The sequence below is a fragment of the Rhinopithecus roxellana genome, chromosome 8 (assembly GCF_007565055.1).
Source record: "Rhinopithecus roxellana isolate Shanxi Qingling chromosome 8, ASM756505v1, whole genome shotgun sequence".
In the NCBI taxonomy this organism is placed as follows: domain Eukaryota; kingdom Metazoa; phylum Chordata; class Mammalia; order Primates; family Cercopithecidae; genus Rhinopithecus; species Rhinopithecus roxellana.
The window spans coordinates 86,838,718-86,857,329 of record NC_044556.1 but is presented as its reverse complement, the minus strand read 5'-3'; the positions used below and the strand labels follow the sequence as shown (position 1 = coordinate 86,857,329).

General features: G+C 46.0%; 1 protein-coding gene and 1 pseudogene across 1 annotated transcript in view; both read left to right on the top strand.

Moving 5' to 3' along the window:
• CAPN8 (calpain 8) overlaps nt 1-18,612 on the top strand; it is an 83,252-nt gene that overhangs the window by 26,431 nt on the left and 38,209 nt on the right. The window contains exon 3 of the mRNA XM_030934930.1: nt 18,189-18,307. Within this exon, the coding sequence (XP_030790790.1) occupies nt 18,189-18,307 (119 nt within the window). The remainder of the gene's footprint in view (nt 1-18,188; nt 18,308-18,612) is intronic.
• On the top strand, nt 3,273-3,557 carry LOC115899145 (annotated as a pseudogene).

The window sequence follows — 18,612 nt, the reverse complement described above, 5'->3', positions numbered from 1 at the left end:
TTGAGGACACATCTGGGAAAAAGAAACACAAGTCACAGTAGGATCTGTGACCTGTTCTTTTCCAAAGAGGGTTTTGGGAACTTCAACATTTAAAGAGGAAAGAGCAAGCAGGAGGGAAGAAAAAAAAGGAGAGGGTAGGCAATGAGGCAAGTGGTTACATTCTTGTGAGGCTCTGATTAGTGCTCAGTGAATCTACATTTTACATGTGAAAAGAAGTGGGTAGAGGAAAAGTCATTTATGCATTTTTCTTGTGTTCAGTAAATCTGCATTTTACATAGGATAAAGCAAGCCTGTGAAATTAGAACTATCTGTTTGGGAAGAAAAGAAAGGTAGTTTTTGGGCAACTCAATTCCCAAGTTTAAATTTTCCTTTACCATAATGAGTTTGGGGTCCCAAGATTCCACTTTTCTTTCACAATGCACAGGAAAGGCTAAGAATCTTACCTTACAGGCATGCTAGGCTCCTTCTGCCAGGGCAGACTTCTTTTTGCCAGAAGAGAATTTTGTCAGTGCTCTCCAGTTTCACCTACTCAGAGGTGACCTGACTATTCCTCACTTTGTAAGAAAAGTGCAAAATTGCCAGTGAGCCTGAGTCTCCATGAAGACACCCTCTGAACCTTATGAGAGGTGGCAGGTCATCCCAGGCCAGGGCATGGTCTCTGAGCTCCAGCTCAGCTGGGCTGCCTGAGGTTTGGGTCTGAAAATCAAGTCTTACAGTGTTTCTGATTCCTACTGAGAGGGTTGCTTGTTAAAATGAATCTGTTTTGCATTCTAGGGGATAATTATTTTAACACCTTTCACAGACCCCAGTGTTAGGACTTGACTTCACACCTACCAGCTCTGCTCTCTGCCTGTGGCTTCAGTGTTGCAGACGTTATCCCAGGGCCTAAGGACAATTTCTCTGTCACAGACTGGCCGTGAGTCTTGGGTTTCTTCAGCTCTCTCTGACTTATTAGGTGTGCCCTGCTGCCCCGCCTCAGCCATTAGTTCCAGCACTTGTGGATGGTTCTTAAAGGGGACAACTAAAAGAGATCTGAAGACAATGCAGTTGATCAAGCATCAGTAATGCAATATTCCAGTCCCCAAGGCTCAAGGGAGCCTATGTGTGCTCTCTTGGGGATGTGGTTGAAGAGAAAAAGGTGGAGACAGGTTGGTGCAGAAGTAGGAAGCGTGAGGTTACAGGCTGTGTTAAGGCCTCTGTCACATTCAGGGCAGCTCTGGGCATTTACTGGAAGCCCTGGCAGCAGCATCTGGCACTGGCTGGGAGACGTACACCCTCAGTTCTTCAGTAGACTGGCTCCCGCCATCCAAGGAATACAGCAGGATGCTCCCAGAAAAGGCTGGTCCTTCTGGAAGCAAATCCATACCACCTGCTCATGGGAGAAAGGACAAGTGACGTCTTTCTAAGAGGCCATGAACCTGAGGAATGGAAACAAGTCCCATCTAACAAGTCCTTTGCAGACACTGTTCTGTCTCTAGTGCTTTCTCTTGGCCCTGTGGTTGCTGTGTCACCTCCCTCTTGTTGTCTCAGCTGTTCTTGATGACATCGGGCTGGGCAATCCCTCGCCAGCTGGCAGAAGTGGATTGGGTCTTCCCTGTACAGAGTGCAGTCTATTTTCCCCAGAGTGCTCCCTGTACCCCCATAGTCACCTTGTAAATTTACAGGGGGCATTTCTTGCTGGCTTAGGGAATGGGATGAAGCCACTCCATACCTTGCCCCAAATCTGCTCCTTGAAAGTGGAGCACTTTGGTTTACCCTCTCCCTTCTGCTCCGGGAGGCCTCTTTGTGCCTCCCTCAGGGGTCCCATAGGGTAGCTAAGCAGCCCTGGGATGTGTTCTCTGGCTTTATGACCCAGTACCTGGTTACTTTGGTCTGTATTCTTGTTCAGCCTTGGTCCCTGATGCTCTGCCACCTGGGACCCCAGCCTTCTGCTCTATAGTGGGAGAGAGACCTGGGGATCCCTCCCCAGTTGCATCTGGAGCCCCTTCTGTACACGTGTTCAGGACTCAAAAACTGTGTTTCTCCATCATTTAACAGGACAATGCCTGGAGTGGTCCCCCCAACCCCTTCAGACTTGGCTTAGGCTCATATTTCCTCAAATTCCATTTGCTCTGACTTGTTTTGCATGTCTGCTTGGGAGCAGTGTCTCCTTTCTCTGCTGGATCCTGGGTATCCAGAGTTGGAGGGTGTGATGGTTAATACTGAGTGTCAACTTGATTGGATTGAAGGATACAAAGTATTGTTCCTGGGTGTGTCTGTGAGGGTGTTGCCAAAGGAGATTAACATGTGAGTCAGCGGACTGGGAGATGCAGACCCACCCTCATTCTGGGTGGGCACCATCTAATTAGCTGCCAGCATGGCCAGGATAAAAGCAGGCCGAGGAATATGGAAGGACAGGACTTGCTGAGTCTTCCCGACTCCATCTTTCTCCCTTGCTGGAAGCTTCCTGCCCTTGAACATCGGACTCCAAATTCTTCAGCTTTTGGACTCTTGGACTTACACCAGTGGTTTGCCAGGGGCTCTCGGGCGTTTCACCACAGACTGAAGGCTGCACTGTTGGCTTCCCTGCTTTTGGGGTTTGGGGACTTGGACGGGCTTCCTGGCTCCGCAGCTTGCAGACAGCTTATTGTGGAACTTCATCTTGTGACCGTGTGAATCAATACTCCTTAATAAACTCCCTTTCATATATACATCTATCCTATTAGTCCTGTCCCTGTAGAGAACCTTGACTAATACAGACACATCTAGGGAAGGATTAACTCTGGGGGCCACAACTCCGATGCCTACAGAGGCCACATAAATGAGTAAAATAGGCCAGGAGGAGGTAACAAGAGAGAGCAGTGGGGACTGTGGCAAACCAGAGAGCATGCACTGTGTGAGGAGGAAGCCACAAACGAGGAGGAGGAACCACAAGCGAGGAAGTCACCTCACTCTAGCTGGATGTCACCACGCAGGAGCTGGGAGACCTTCCCAGACTGCCCTGCGTTTCCTAGCGCTCCCCTAGAAACTCTCACTCCCCTCACCCTTCTCTGGTTTCTTCACAGGATTTACCACCACCTGTCACATGCGTTTATTTATTGTTTGCCGTTCTCACTAGTATGTATACTCCATAACATCAAGGATTTTATTTTTCCCCACTATTGTATCCTTAGGGCCTGGAATACTTGGCACAGAGTGAATGCTCAGCAAACATTTGTAGAATAAGTAGAGAGAGAAATTTTGGCCAGATTTTGCAGTTTTTCTAAGAAATCAGAAATCTAGGAAATTCCATCATGGTGTACTGTGGTCAGGGCCAGAAAGTGCAGAAAGCTATGACAGAGCCCATCAATCTCATCTTCAGATTCTTACAAAATAGATCCCAGATTCAGGTATGGCTCTATGAGCAAGTGAATATCTGGATAGAAGGCTGTATCATTGGTTTTGATGAGTATATGAACTTTGTATTAGTTGATGCAGAAGAGATTTATTCTAAAACAAAGTTAAGAAAACAACTGGGTTGGATCATGCTAAAAGGAGATAATATTACTCAGCTACACAGTGTCTCCAACTATAAATGATCAATGAAGTGAGAAATTGTTGAGAAGGATATAGTTTGTTTTTAGGTGTCCTTTGTCCAATATGAACATTTATTCATATTGTTTTGATTACCCTTTTGTTATTACAAGATGACAATAAGTACTGTGGGATTGTTTGTATTAAATTTTTTTTTTTTTTTTGAGACGGAGTCTCGCTCTGTCACCCAGGCTGGAGTGCAGTGGCCGGATCTCAGTTCACTGCAAGCTCCGCCTCCCGGGTTCACGCCATTCTCCTACCTCAGCCTCCCGAGTAACTGGGACTACAGGCGCCCACCACCTCGCCCGGCTAGTTTTTTTGTATTTTTTAGTAGAGACGGGGTTTCACCTGTGTTAGCCAGGATGGTCTCGATCTCCTGACCTCATGATCCGCCCGTCTCGGCCTCCCAAAGTGCTGGGATTACAGGCTTGAGCCACCGCGCCCGGCCCATTTTTTTTTTTTTTTTTTTTTTTTTAAAGGAAATCTGAAGTCTAGATTTTCTAGAAATCTAGAAATCACTACGCTGGCCAGTACTGTATGCGCTGGACAGACTAGATCTGCAAGCAGATTAGGACAGGTTTATCGCCTTCAGTCTACATCAAGCCCCTACCGGGCCTGAATTATGGTGCGGAGCCTGGGGACTTTCTACATTCCAGTCAGCTTTCACCTGTGATCTGCGTTGAGCTACTGCGAGCTGTCCTCACTTCGGTGTTTGGAGAAACTCTGTGCTTCTGTAGATTGTGTTCCAGGCTTCTGTGCAGTCAGAAGGCTTTCTCTGCAGTTGCCCTGCCCACCAGCCTGGCCAGGGTCCCCTCTACTACTCCCTTTAAGAGTTTTGCTTCCTTCCTATTTCCTTTCACATATTTTTGCTCTTCAGCATTGTACTCAGGATATTTTCCCAGCCTCAAAATATCTTGTTTTCTGCTCACATCACCCCACTGGGTTCCTTGGCATTTTAACATTTGAGGGCAGTTCATCTCATCTCAGTATATTTGAGCCTGGAAGACCACTCGCATCTTGCTAGGAGATGCCATTATCTCTGTTTAATATTCGATGCAATTTAAAGATCTCTGTACATTTGGAAACCTCAGGATACCTAGCCCAGAGATGGAACTGCCGTGCCACTTAGGATCATTTTTGGAGGGGACACTTGACAGTGTGTCAGGACTGTCCCCAACAATAACGACAATGTGCCATTTTTGTATCTCATCACGTGTATTTCAGCCATGGCTGGAGCTAACAATTCCATCTCAGTGCTCATCTTTTCATTTCTTTCCCTGTTGCACCTGACTTCTAGCATTTTTGTCTTATTTTTGAAACCAAAGAGCATTATAATTAAACTCAGTAAGCAAGCTGCTTTCCCTTGAAACAGGCTCTGAGATGTATTTACATAAGCCTCAAATATATTTACTCAGTGGGTTTTTTCCCCCTCTGGTGAATCAATTCCATTTTTTAATTTACTAAGAAAAATTTTTCCCTCTAAGCAGCATTAAAGGTTTGATTTAAAGTTGGAGGTGAGGCAGAAAGTCCTGAAGCTGTTTCATGCCATTCAGTCTTATTCCCTTCCACAATCACAGAAACAAGATGGATGAGAATTGGCTTGGTGGGCTTCATAAGCAACTAGGAGAAGCTCTGAAATAATCTGAACAAGTTTCTTCAGCTGTGAAGAGTTTGCTTGCTTTTTTTTGCCTTTCCCTCTCCACTGAAAACTTAGAAGGTAAGGCAAAAATGGCTTCTGATTCAAAGATGACCCGCCAGCCTTTCCTGTTCTTTCCTCTGTTTTGAAGTACATTAACTCTCTGGGGTGCTCTGTAGCTCCTGGAAACCAAAGATCCCCCTGGCCCAGAACTGTAGTGATGTGTGACAGCTGCCCTCCCTGTGGAGCTGGCCCCCACGCTGCTATCAGGTCTGATAACAGGTCTGAGAGGCCCCTTCTGGGTCATCATGGGAACCAGGAGTGGAGGTGCCGGGAAACCTATGGGGGGCAGCAGAAGTGGATTATTTAGTGTGCCTTATTATATGTAGCATGACTCCAAAGAGTTATTTTGAGGCTATAAAAAATATAGTTGCCATAAATGAGTCATGTTACCATTGTTCAGAAAAACACCAGTACTTTGGGGGCTAACCTTTGAAACTCTTTGTTTCAGAAAAATACCAGACTTGGGGCTAATCTTTGAAATTCTTAGTGACTTTCTTCCCTGGGTGACCCCAATAGCCCACCATCTGCTGAAAACACAGCACTTGGGCCCTTTTGAGTTTTCTGGGTATCTGTTATGCCCAGGATTGGTGTTCTCTATAATCTTGCTTCTACAACACTGGCAACTTGCTATCATCTACTCTAAAAGGAGGATGATGTTCTAGTAAGGTGTGCCAGGTTCTTAATTTACAAGTACAGTAGGAGGTGGGCTCATGGTGTTGAATGGTGGTGGACTTGAAGTATGTTGGTTGGTTGTGGATGCTTACAGGAGTGAGGAAACATGTGGTTTATCTGACATACTCATTTGTCAGAATCAGGAAGAACTTTCATAGCCCACTTACTCATTTAAATATTTGTCAAGTGTCTTCTTCATGCCAGGAAACAGCAGAGAACAAATTGGCACTCTTTCCTCTCCTGGGAAAGAGGGCGGGGAAGAGGGTTCTAGGCTGCAGGAAGGAGATGAATAAAGGTCCTTTGGCTAGGAAGTGCATAGCACTGGGGCAGGGGACTTGCAAAGTGGTGGTAGGACTGGGGCAAACATAGAGCAGTTAGTGCAAAGGCTGAGAGTGGAGAGGGGGCAGTGGCCAGAACACGCAGGGCTCTGGCACTGTGTGAAGAATTCTGGACTTTATTCCTAAGGGCAATGGGGAATACGGAAGATTTTAGAGCAGGGCTGTTTATAGCCAGATTTGCTGCAGCGTGGAGCATGCAGACACCAGAAAGAGACAATTGCAAGACAAGAAACCCTCATTATTTGCAGATAACTGATATTGGAAAGGGACCACTGAAAGTAAAATGGGGGCCCACATTTCTTAGTAAACAGTTTTTTTTTTAAAAAAAGTTTTGATTAGTATCTTACTTTAAAAAATAATACAAACAATTATAAAAAATTTTCATGTGACTTCATATTTCGTGATACTTATGTAATAATTGCAGCTTTGTGCTAGCTCTTAGAACAAGGAATGAATCAGTTATTGACTTTTTGGAGGGAGGACTCATGCTGAAAAGATGGCAAGACATCAGGATGCAACACTTTTCACTTCCCGATTGAGTTTTGAGGAAGAATCATGAAAACTTTCAAAGATTTCATTAGTTTCTCCAAGGCCCACCTTCAGTACTTTGACACTCAAACCATTCCCTTTTCAAGGACCAGTCCTGCCTTGAACCTCAGCACTTTTCCTTCCTCAGCTGCAACCGCTTTAACTCTGCCAGCTTCTTCTTGGTCAGTGGCACTGAAGCAGATCCCCAGTATCACTTTCATCGACTTCATGAAATCCAGCAATTTGAGCAGAATGTTCAGTGTCACTTTGCAACCACCTTGCATTGTATCTGCATGTGAGGTTGGCATGGTTGGTAGTCCTAGTGTGTCTAGTGTTAGGTGGGGAGGGATGGTTGGGTGAAAACTCATGAATATTTTCACATCATGACAATTTTGCTTCTTTTTGCAACCTCCTAATTACTGCTCCTGGATAATGACTATATGGAGAAAGAGGGTCCCTTATAGTCTTACTGGGAGTGGAGCCAATGGCAGTAATGTTAGGAAGGAGGATGGGATTTGAGAGCTATTTAGGAATAAAATCAAAAGCACTTGGGAAGCAATTGGATATAGTGAATGGAGTGAAGAAAAGGAATCAGAATGGCTCCTGGGCTTCAGCAACTGACAAACTAGTGATTCTGATGCCTGAGACAGGAAACCTGGGCAGGAAGGCAGGTGGTGGGAGTGAGATAGCAGTCCTGCATCCTATACCAAACACAGGGGTGGATACGGAAGGACACCAGCAACTTCCTGGTATCATTTCAGTTTTTGTTTTCCTATAGGCAGTAGACGCTCAATAAACATTTGCTGATTCACTTGTTTGGGTTCCCTGGTGTTTGTGTTAATTGTATGTTGGGTGATAACAGTGAATAATAAGGAGGTTTATTGAGGGCTTTCTATGTGGCAGGCACTCAGCTAGGCACCTTGTGTATCTTATCTTATTTTTATCTTTATAACAACTCTAAGGAGTCAGGCTGTTTTATGTTATTGCAATGTAAGGAGATGCTATTTCATGAGGTAGGTCAGAGGGTGAACCAAATGCTAGCAAAGGATGGGGAGAGAGGCTTGTTGGTGGCAATTGGAAAGTGAGGATGTAAAGGGGCTGATGAGAAGCTATGTATAGGTTCACAGGAGGAGGAACTATTCCTGAAATTTCTTGCTTCCCTTGTACAGAGGTCTAGGGCATTTATTTCAAATGATGTGAATGTATTTACTTCAGCTTCTACGTGGCACTGCAAGATTTGGGAAGGCAGAAAACTCATCATCTTGCTAGAACTAGTCCTGGCTCTGACACTGTCTGGCCTTCGGGGTCCCTTGAGCTCAGGGCCTCAGCTTTACTTGTCTGGCAAATGGGCATTAAATAGCCGCTTTATCTTGGGCAAAGCACAGACAGATTCAAATACAGGAAGTGTTAAAGGAAAAACTTTGGACAAAATAAATGTGACAGGGTTTATTCAAGCAAAGAAGGATTCGTGATTTGGGCAGCCCTGAAAACCAGAAGAAGTTCAGAGAGCTCCGCTGCAGCAGCATGGGCTTTTAGAGGCTGAATATGGAAGTAAGAGAAATACAACACATTTGATTGATTACATGGAAAGACTGGTTTTAGGGATTAGTTGGTGGTTTCTGATTGGTAAAGTCTCTAGTTTCATTTTACTGTTTGCATCAGGCTTTGGCTTGCTTAGGTAAAAACTTAAAGTGGTTTAGCTGTCCCAGTCTAATGGCTTCCCAATTAAAATGATTGTAACAGAAGCCACTCTCCTTATGCAACACATTGATGAGGGTGTGGCTTATGTGATTTCAACTCCTGGAGGGTAAAAGGCTGAGCCTACGGTACATTTTTTTCTCATGTGCACTTTCTAGGAACTTACCCTGTCCAAAAGCCATCTGATTAATCTACTTTATTTTATTTTATTTTTTATTTTTTGAGACAGAGTCTTGCTCTGTGACCCAGGTTGGAGTGCAGGGGCACTATCTCTGCTCACTGCAACCTCTGCCCTCTGGGTTCAAACAGTTCTTCTGCCTCAGCCTCCTGAGTAGCTGGGATTACAGGTGCGGGCCACCACGTCCAGCTAATTTTTGTATTTTTAGTAGAGATGGGGTTTCACTATGTTGGCCAGGCTGGTCTCAAATTCCTGACCTCAGGTGATCCACCTGCCTTGGCCTCCCAAAGTGTTGGGATTACAGGCATGAGCCACCTCACCTGGTCGGATTAACCTACTTTAATTCTACATTAGCAGAATTTATTGTGGGCAACTTCCAAATGTGCAAAGTCCATTAGGCTGAAGTACCTTTGCAGGTTCAAAGAAGGTGCAGGGAACGGTGCTTTAAATCTGACTCAGAGCAGGCAGGTGGTAATGGGGTGAATGGATTAGGACAGAGCAGGGCCCCAGCCTAGGGACTCATGTTTTTAATTGTGCATGTGAGCTTCTGCCTGAGATTATTTCCTTTGGCTCTACATTGTTTGTTCGAGGGGGAGTAGGGACCACAGAGCCTGGGGTGTCAGCAGAAGCCCCTGCCTACAATTCCCGGAGGCACTGAAGGTCCTGTTTTGTCCTGAATATGGAAAGGCCAGGGAATTGTTCCTTATCAGCAAAGAAGCAGTTGCTTATTGGAAGAGATTGTACTCAGTCAGGGAGAGAGAAGCTGGCTTACCCTTGGGGGAGCATTAATCAAGATACTCCAGAGGCACTCTAAAAATATCATACCTGCTGTTATATATACACTCATGTGTATCTTTGATATCTTTTATGTCATGATGTCCTCTCTAGCCAACTAGAGACCACACACACACACACACACACACACACACACCCCATACAGTCTTCCCTCTGTATCTGTGGCGTACTGGTTCCAGGATCCCTGTGAATACCAAAATCCACAGATGCTCAAGTCCCTGATATAAATGATGTAGTATTTGCATATAGCCCATGCATATCCTCCCATATACTTTAAATCACCTCTGGATTACTTATAATACTTAATACAGTATAAATGTTATGTAAATAGTTGTTATATGGTATCATTTAGGGAATCATGACAAGAAAAAGTCTGTACATGTTCAGTACAGACAAACCATCCATTTTTTTTCAAATATTTTCAGCCTGCAGTTGGTTGAACCCATGGATATGGAACCCATGGATACAGAAGGCCAACTGGAAATATATACAGATATCCCTAAACATTTTGCTTGTTACAAATATGCCCTTTTTGCTCAGTATCAGATGATCTTGTACAATAAACTATGAGGTTCAAACTCATTTTACAGATTAGAAAACTGAGAATCCTAGGAGTCAAGTGATTGCTACTGATCACTCAACAGATAAGTAAGGGTCCGGGGCTTTGAACACAGGCTTTCCGAGTCCAAAACCTGTGCTATTTCTACTCTTGAGAAGTTTGTAGCCTTCTCAAGGGCAGAGACAGTGTCCTTTAGGTCTCTCTTGTCCCAGTGTCCTGCAGATGGCCCCACACATGGTGATGCTTGGTAAGCACTGGTGAGTGATGATGGCATACAGGAGCTACCCCTTAAGCCTGAAGGGAGAGGACTTCCAGGAGGGTTGGAGGTTGGTGCAAGATAGGGGAGATTTACTAAGTGATTCTAAGAAGATGGGAACTTAAACAGAGGATCCTGCTCAGGATGCTCAGGAGTAGGAACATGGCTGACTCATTCATTCCCCAGTCCCATGTGCCACCTGGCCAGCCTGCCCAGGTGCTGCTGCTGGATGGTGATGGGAATCAGGGGAGCAGGTGAGAGGAGCAAACAGGAGTACCTGAGGATGCTAAGAGGCCATGGCAGAGCTGGAGCCATCTGTGCTCCAGGGCTAGGCTGGGGAAGAGGGCAGAGGTGGAGTGTGGCTACAGATAGTGCTAGGGCTGCAGGGCGGGGGCACAGGAGACCCAGTTGAGCTGGTGTCCGCCAGGTTCAGAAAAGTCTAGGTTCACCTCTGGTCACAGTGGGTAAGGGTTGGCATCTGTATCATTTGGAGGGAATGAAGAATGGTATAATTACATGGGTTGAGGGAAGTCAAAAGGTCAGTCTCTCAAATCCGGGTAGACCTGAGTCTAACCATGATACACATGGAGTCTTCAGAGAGGTGGGTGTCAGAAGGTGGGGGAGATGAGGCTTTACTTGAGGCATGGGCACCAAGCTTGAGAAGCAAGTCAGAGCCTTTCTTTGAATGCCAAAATTTGCTTTCAGTCAGAGAAGGCAGAAGTGAGAGAAAAAGGGGGGAAGCAGAAAGTGGGTCCCAGAAAGCTTTACTAGTGACAGGCTGCTCAAGATCTGAATTTTCAAATTACCTTTGACACAATTATACTGAGGTGAGTTCAGTCAGTAAGCATTTTATGCTGGGATCTGTGAGAACCACCATGCCCACTGTCTGCCTCCAGGCAACTTCCAAGTCTAGCCAGAGAGATGGGAATTGTCAATGAAGCAAATAGAGATAAAAGTCAATGTGTGAGTCGACTCTGGGCACACTGCCTATGAATTAGCCCTGCTCCACAAGGAGTGGTTTAAAAAAAAGTCTGTGTGTGTGTGTGTGTGTGTGTGTGTGTGTGTGTTTTAAGGTAGTCAAAATGGCATGAATTAAACGCCAAGGGCTTCAAAGGCATGTTCACCAAGTGGGGGAAGGGAGGCTCTGTGACTGCTTCGTGGTAATGTACAGAGCTGAAATAGCTCCCTGTGTATAAAAACATTTAGAGCAGCCTTCTGTGGAAGAGTAGGCTAAGGATGCCTCAGCTGTGATAAAATATTGAAGATGGATTTTTAAAAAACAAGCATATATTAGCAGGGTCAAAATCTTTACATTACACTCAGATGTGCAATCAGCACAGCATTCATTATTTTGCTCAACTACTCTCAGCTTGCTGTGGAGCCCCAATTTCCATGGACCATGAGTAGGAGGGAAACATAAACTAGCCGATTAAAGGTATTATGCCTCTCCCTGTTTCAAGTTCTTCTCTCTTTTGGATAAACATTGCTTTTAATTACTCTATTTGAGTGGTGCTATAGACTGAATGTTTGTGTCTGTCCCCCCTCCCGCCATTCATATGTTGCACTCCTAACATCCAATATCATTGTATTAGGAGGTAGGGCCTTTGGGAGGTGATTAAGTCATGAGGACAAAGCCCTCATCAATGGGATTAGTGCCTTTATAAAAGAGGCCCTATTTGAGGGCACAACTGGAAGACAGCCATTTATGAACAAGGAAGTGGGCTCTTGCCACATATCAACTCTGCTGGTACCTTGGTCTTGGACTTCCCAGCCTCCAGAGTTGTGTTGTTGTTTCTAAGGCATCAAGTGTATGGTATTTTGTTATAGCAGCATGAATGGATGAAGACAGGTGGTTTCTCACTTTGTAAAGTCTGGTTCCTCCCCCACCATCCCAGGATGGCACCTGGGTATAAGGAAGGTCAAACAATGTCCTTCCACCAATGGGAGAAGCCCACTAGTCAATCTCAGCTCAATCTTACATAATACCCGAGGGAGACTTGGGGACACTTTCATTGTCTCTCATCTTCTTCTTAAGTGCTCCATGATGCCATCTTTACTCTGCTCCTGGATTCCTGAATGGGAAGCAGGACATACGTGTTCTCTGCTTTGACTTCTGCTTCCAACTATCTGAGGCTTTACTCTTGTTTCCACTTCAGCCGTTGTTCAACCTCAAGGTAAGGTAGGGGCTACCATAGGGATTCCGATGTCTGACCTTTATTCTTTCCTTCCTCTTTCTTTCTACCTGCAGTCCAGAAGGATCTCCATTTCTTCCCTTGGTGTTTGGGAAATTCCATTAAGCTGTAGCTCAAGTTCTTGCTACCTACAGTTTATAATAACATTAGACATCCAGACCTTTAAGCTTTGATTTTAATGTGTAAAGGGAATTTTTGAATTAAGGGATTTTTTTTTTAACAATGTTTGATTCAGGATTATTGTCTCCTGGTGGATTTTAATTTTTTTTTTCTTTTTGAGGCAGCATCTTGCTCTGCCACCCAGACTGGAGTGCAGTGGTGTGATCTTGGCTCACTGCAACCTCTGCCTCCTGGGCTCAAGTGATTCTCTTGCCTCAGCCTCCTGAGTAGCTGGTACTACAGGTGACTGCCACCACGCCTGGCTAATTTTTGCATTTTTGGTAGAGATGGGGTTTCACCATATTGGCCAGGCTGGTCTTGCACTCCTGACCTCAAGTGATCTGCCTACCTCGGCCTCTCAAATACATTTTTTTTAAAGAGAGCATTTGTTATAGTTTTTTTTTTTTTTTTTTTTTTTTTTTGTTGTTGTTGTTGTTGTTGTTTTTTTTGAGACGGAGTCTCGCTCTGTCACCCAGACTGGAGTACAGTGGTGCGATCTCGGCTCACTGCAAGCTCCGCCTCCCAGGTTTACACCATTCTCCTGCCTCAGCCTCCTGAGTAGCTGGGACTACAGGCGCCCGCCACCACGACTGGCTTTTTTTTGTATTTTTAGTAGAGACGGGGTTTCACCATGTTAGCCAGGATGGTCTCGATCTCCTGACCTCGTGATCCGCCCACCTCTGCTTCCCAAAGTGCTGGGATTAGGCATGAGCCACTGCGCCTGGCCTTGTTATAGTTTTTTAGAGAGCATTTATCTCCGTTTGGGGACCAGACACAGGCATTCCCATCCAGGTCTTCTAGTCTCCCTAGAATAAATTTAACCCAGTGCATGGGAAAATGTGTGTATTTGAAAGGCTATTCCCAACCTTATTTTGGAATTCCTTTTGTGGAATTCTTTTTTCAGAGCCAATTTATGGGGCATACCAAATCACTCTGTAGTCATGCTTCTAATATTAGTTAGAAAAACCTTCGGCTACAAGAAGCATAAAACCCACTGTTGTGGTTCAGACAAATAGGGGGCAAGTTCTTCTTTTATAACAAGAAAACTAGAGGTAGATAGCCCGGGGCTAGTGTAACTTTGATAATGCCCTTAGAGAGCTAGACTCACACTGTGCTCTGCTCTGCACTCTCCTGTGCTGACTTTCATCTTGCACCTGCAGCCTTGGGATTGCAAGCTGGCTCTGCACCTCCAAGCACAATGTGGACTTTCCAGATGGGAACAAGAGGGAAGGGCAATGGGCCAAAAAGACTGCCAGCCAAGCCTGCCCCACTTCATCAGGACATGGAAACCTTCCCTAAATTCCCACGGAGTGCACCTCTGCTTAAAGCGCATGAGTGAGCACTAACGCCTGAGCAGCGCTAGCTGGAAGGTAGCCGGGAGGAGGGACTTGTCTATCAAGGTATTTCCCGGTGTTTTTGTCTGCCTTATTCACCATCTAACTAGTATCTCAAAGCCTCCTGACTGCTTTTGAAATTAAAAAAATTGAAAATTAGCCAGGTGTAGTAGCTCATGCTTGTAATCGCAGCACTTAGAGAGGCCAAGGTGGGAGGACTGCTTGAGGCCAGGAGTTCAGGATCAGCGTGGGCAACATAGTGAGACCCCATCTCTGTATTTTTAAAAAATAGCTGGGCATGGTGGCACATTCCTGTAGTCCCAGCAATTTGGGAGGCTGAGGTGGGAGGACTGCTTGAGCATAGGAGGTCAAGGCTGCAGTGAGCTGTGGTTGCTCATCTGGGCAACAGAGGGAGACCTTGTCTCAAAACAAAACAAAACAAAACTAAACAAACAAAACAAAACCTATGCTCCTAGATCAAAGCTGTTTTTCCGCTGGCAGGTCCCCAAACAAGTTTCTGAAATGTGAACAACAGAGTAAATGTCCATCTTCCAGAGGACTCTGAAGCGAAGCACATTTGGACATATTCCTTTGAAAACGCATTCTCGTCATGACAATCCATTCACACTTCATGCAGTAACTGACAAGGATCCAAAAGCCTACACAGCCATGGCATCTCCTCGAGCCTCTGTGCTTGCTTGCAAGAGCCAGGTAGACCCTGTGAAATGTCAGGAGTGAGGTAGATGAAGAGAAAATTAAACTCTCCTCCAGCTGGGCCACCTCGTTTGATGTCAGCAATGGAGGGACATTTTGTTGCCGTGACTTGAATTGTAATATCTAGGGAGTGCTCTGGGTGGGCTGTCGGAAGAAGCTTAGACAGGGAGCCGGAACCTTCACATCAGAAGGGAACCAGGACCATGCCCAGTAATGAGAGCTATATGGCTGCTCTGATCTCTTTGAGAAGCCACTTGCTTTAGAGGTGTTACAGAGCAGTCGCCCCCTTCACTCCCCAGAGGACTGGGCTTCTGTGCTTGCCTTACCTTGTTTATCTCCCACTGCCTGACGCTGGTGGAAGTGAAATCTGTCAGGTTCGATGCAGATTCTTGTTGAATGTCACTTCCCTACAGACCTGGGAGGTTGAGGTGCAAATATATGTAAGATGCTGTTGGAGATTTGCAGAAGAACAAAATATGATTTATTGATTCATGTGGTCATCTGCTTATTTGTTTTTATTCATCAAACATCTGTTGAGCTGCTTCTATGTGTCAGCCACCTGCTGGGGATGCCGAGATGAGTGAATCCACATTGCTGCTTTGCAAGAAGAGGTCAGAGAGAGAGAGAGAGGGATGGGGAGAGATACAAACAGGTGTACTCAAGTGGCCTTAGAACTTACTGGAGAGGTGTGAAGAGGAAGGGCTTGGCGCTGGTGAGACACGCCAGGGGCAGGGGTAAGGAAAGCTCTGCCAAGGAGTTGATGCATGAATGGGGTTTTGAGGCCACTCTGGGTGTGAATCGTGATCTGAGGCAGCTTGTGATAACTCTGCAAGAGAAGCGTAAATAAGGTCTTTAGGACACATACAAAAAAGAGGTGACTTCTGGTTGGAGGGTAGGAGGTACCAGAGAAAGCTTCATGGAGAAGGGATAAGATTCAGCAAGAAGTTTGCAAGCAGAGGGAACAAACAAGAAAAAACACATCAATGAAAAAGACCAGGGTATGTTTTGTACATATCCAAGTTTGATTGGGAGCTTAGATTCATAGCGGGGAGCGTAATAGGAAAAAGACTGGAGAAGTAAGTTGGAGTCATATTGTGAGGGTGTTGATGCCCTGTTAGGTTGTATTTAATTGGTGAGCAATGGAGGACAGTTGCAAGATTTCGAGCAGGGGAGTGACATGATCACAGCTGTTCATAGAAGAAAACTGGGCTGAGAGGAGCTGGGTGGGAGGAGGAAACTGTGTTATTTTGCTCAACCTTTGGAAGTTGCCTTTTAATAAGATACTGCCCTGCTTGAGGCTTCTTCGGTGAGAAGCAACATAACTCATGCCAGTCCAACCACATCAACACTGTTTCCCTCGACTACCAGGTCTAGTCTCACCTAGGAGCCCTGTTGCCATTAGGAAGATAGTGTTTGTCTGTGAAGGAGAGCCTGGTGAGAGAGTGAGGCAGGAAGCAGGTTGCCTCCTGGATCAGAAAAGCTCTTCAAAAAGTAATATGGCCAGGCATGGTGGCTTGCACCTGTAATCCTAGCACTTTGGGAGGCTAAGATAGGAGGATCACTTGAGTCCAGGAGTTCAAGACCAGCCTGGGCAACATAGCAGGATCCCGTCTCTATGAAAAAATTTTTAAAAATTAACCAGGCATGGCATGCACCTGTAGTTTCAGTGACTCAGGAGGCTGAGGTGGGAGCATTCTCAAGTCATTCTTGAGACTAGGAGGTTGGCAGTGCAATGAGTCATGACGGTGCTACTGTACTCCAGCCTGGGCAACAAGCAAGACCCTGTCTCTTAGAAGAAAAAGAAAGTAAATGAGTATGTGTGGGTGTGAGACAGAGAGAGAGCGAGAGAGCACGAGAGCGCGAGAGTGCGAGAGAGAGAGAAAGAGAGGAATTAATTTATTTGGGGTCAGATCATGAACCTCTTTGTTGGGAAAGATCCAGGCAGACAGAGGCCGGGGCTTTCTAGGATGACCTGGTGATGCAGCAATGCTGAGTGATGATGAAGATGATGGCTCCTCAGATGTGGGTTCCTGGCTTACTGCTTGCTCAGGCAACAGGTTTTCTGAGAAAACCATAATGTGTTCACACTTAGAATACGTATGTAGCTCTGGCCACAGTGTTAAAAGAAAACTTAGAGTGAGACAAGGTCCACAGATGGTCTCTAAAAGGTTGAAGGGCCTTACATCTGAACACACATTGAAAAGATTCAGATCTTTTATATGGAAAAGATAAAGGCTGAAATGCACAGGCAGGATTTTGGAGCTGTTTGAATGGAATGAATAGGAGAAATAGGCACTTGTTCACCAAATCTTAGACTACTAGAGCTAGGGATCTACAGTGAAGGTGGAAAGAAGCAGTACCAGGCCAGAAAGATGCAATAGCCTTTCACACGATGAAAAGCACACTTGAGGACACAGACCTCAGAGGTTGATGTGAAATAAGCAAATAAGTAGAGGTGAGCAAAGTTACATCACTTCCAAGATGATAGATTCGCCATAGGATGCTAAGGTAGGCAGCGGTGCCTGGAGCCCGTGCTGCTTCTTTTGAAGTTGACGCTGCAAGGGACAACGATGCCTCCCAGGGAAGCACCACTCAGTGGCATCAGTATGGTGGGTCCCAACTTGCACAGAAAGGGGTTTTCTGTTTTCTTCTGCATTTCTTTGAATCTCCAATGTGACCAACACCAAACTCCAGGATTTGTAACCTCTCTTGACTTTTATTTCTTCTGCCTCAAATTATGATGACTTAATGCTAAGCAATATCTCAAGGGAGTTTTAAGCAATGAGGCATCAAGGCTCTCCTGGTGAACTCTGAAACAAGAAAGGGCAATACTGTAAACAGACCACGCAGAGCCAGCTCTCCATTATCCAAGGTCAGGAGGGGCAAGGAACACACACACACACACACACACACTTACATGTACACATCGCAGATTGGATTAACAGCTTCAGTATTTCCCCCAACCAACTTAATCAGAGCTGCTAATAAGGGGCCAAACGGTCTTCTCTTCTCCTCTCCTCTCCTCTCCTCTCCTCTCCTCTCCTCTCCTCTCCTCTCCTCTCCTCTCCTCTCCTCTCCCCTCCCCTCCCCTCCCCTCCCCTCCCCTCCCCTCCGCTCTCCTCTCCTCTCCTCTCCTCTCCTCTCCTCTCCTCTCCTCTCCTCTCCTCTCTCTCTCTCTCTCTCCTCTCCTCTCCTCTCCTCTTTTCTTTTTTCTTTGTTTTCTTTTCTTTTCCACTCCACTGGCTGAGTGTGTAGGAGCGGGGAAATGATCAGCATGTGGGGGAGGGGCAGCCACAGGGAGGAGCAGAGGATGGACTCCCAAGTAAACAAATCCCAGGGAGGCAGGGGAAGCTGATGGGTGCAGGTGCATTTCCAGCACCGGAGGAGGAGACTCTACCTGACTTAGAAGGGAATGGGGCAACGTGGACTCTGGGTTAAATGGGACAGGGTCAGGGAACGCAGGGCCCCTGCAGGCTGGGCCTGACCAATCTGTGTCCCTCCTGACACTGTGCAGGTGACTGCTGGCTTCTGGCTGCCATTGCCTCCCTGACCCTGAATGAAGAGCTCCTTTACCGGGTGGTCCCCAGGGACCAGAACTTCCAGGAGAACTATGCGGGAATCTTTCACTTTCAGGTACTGTGCTCTGCTCAGGCCCTTTGTCACTGCTTTCCGTACCCTTAGGTCCCACCGCAGATCCATTGCATCAGAAATTCTGGGTTTGGGGCACAGTGACCTATGTCTTAACAATCCCTCTAGGTGACTCTAATGCACATTTCAGTCTAAGTACCTGCTTCAATGCATCCATCCAGATATCCACACATCCACCCCCTTCCCAGCTCCCCCAGGCCACGTGGCCTTGAGGAAAGCACTGTAGACTGAGGGTCAGGAGGTGTGGGTCTGAATCACTTCCTGCTGCCACTGGGTGGCGCTGGGCAAGT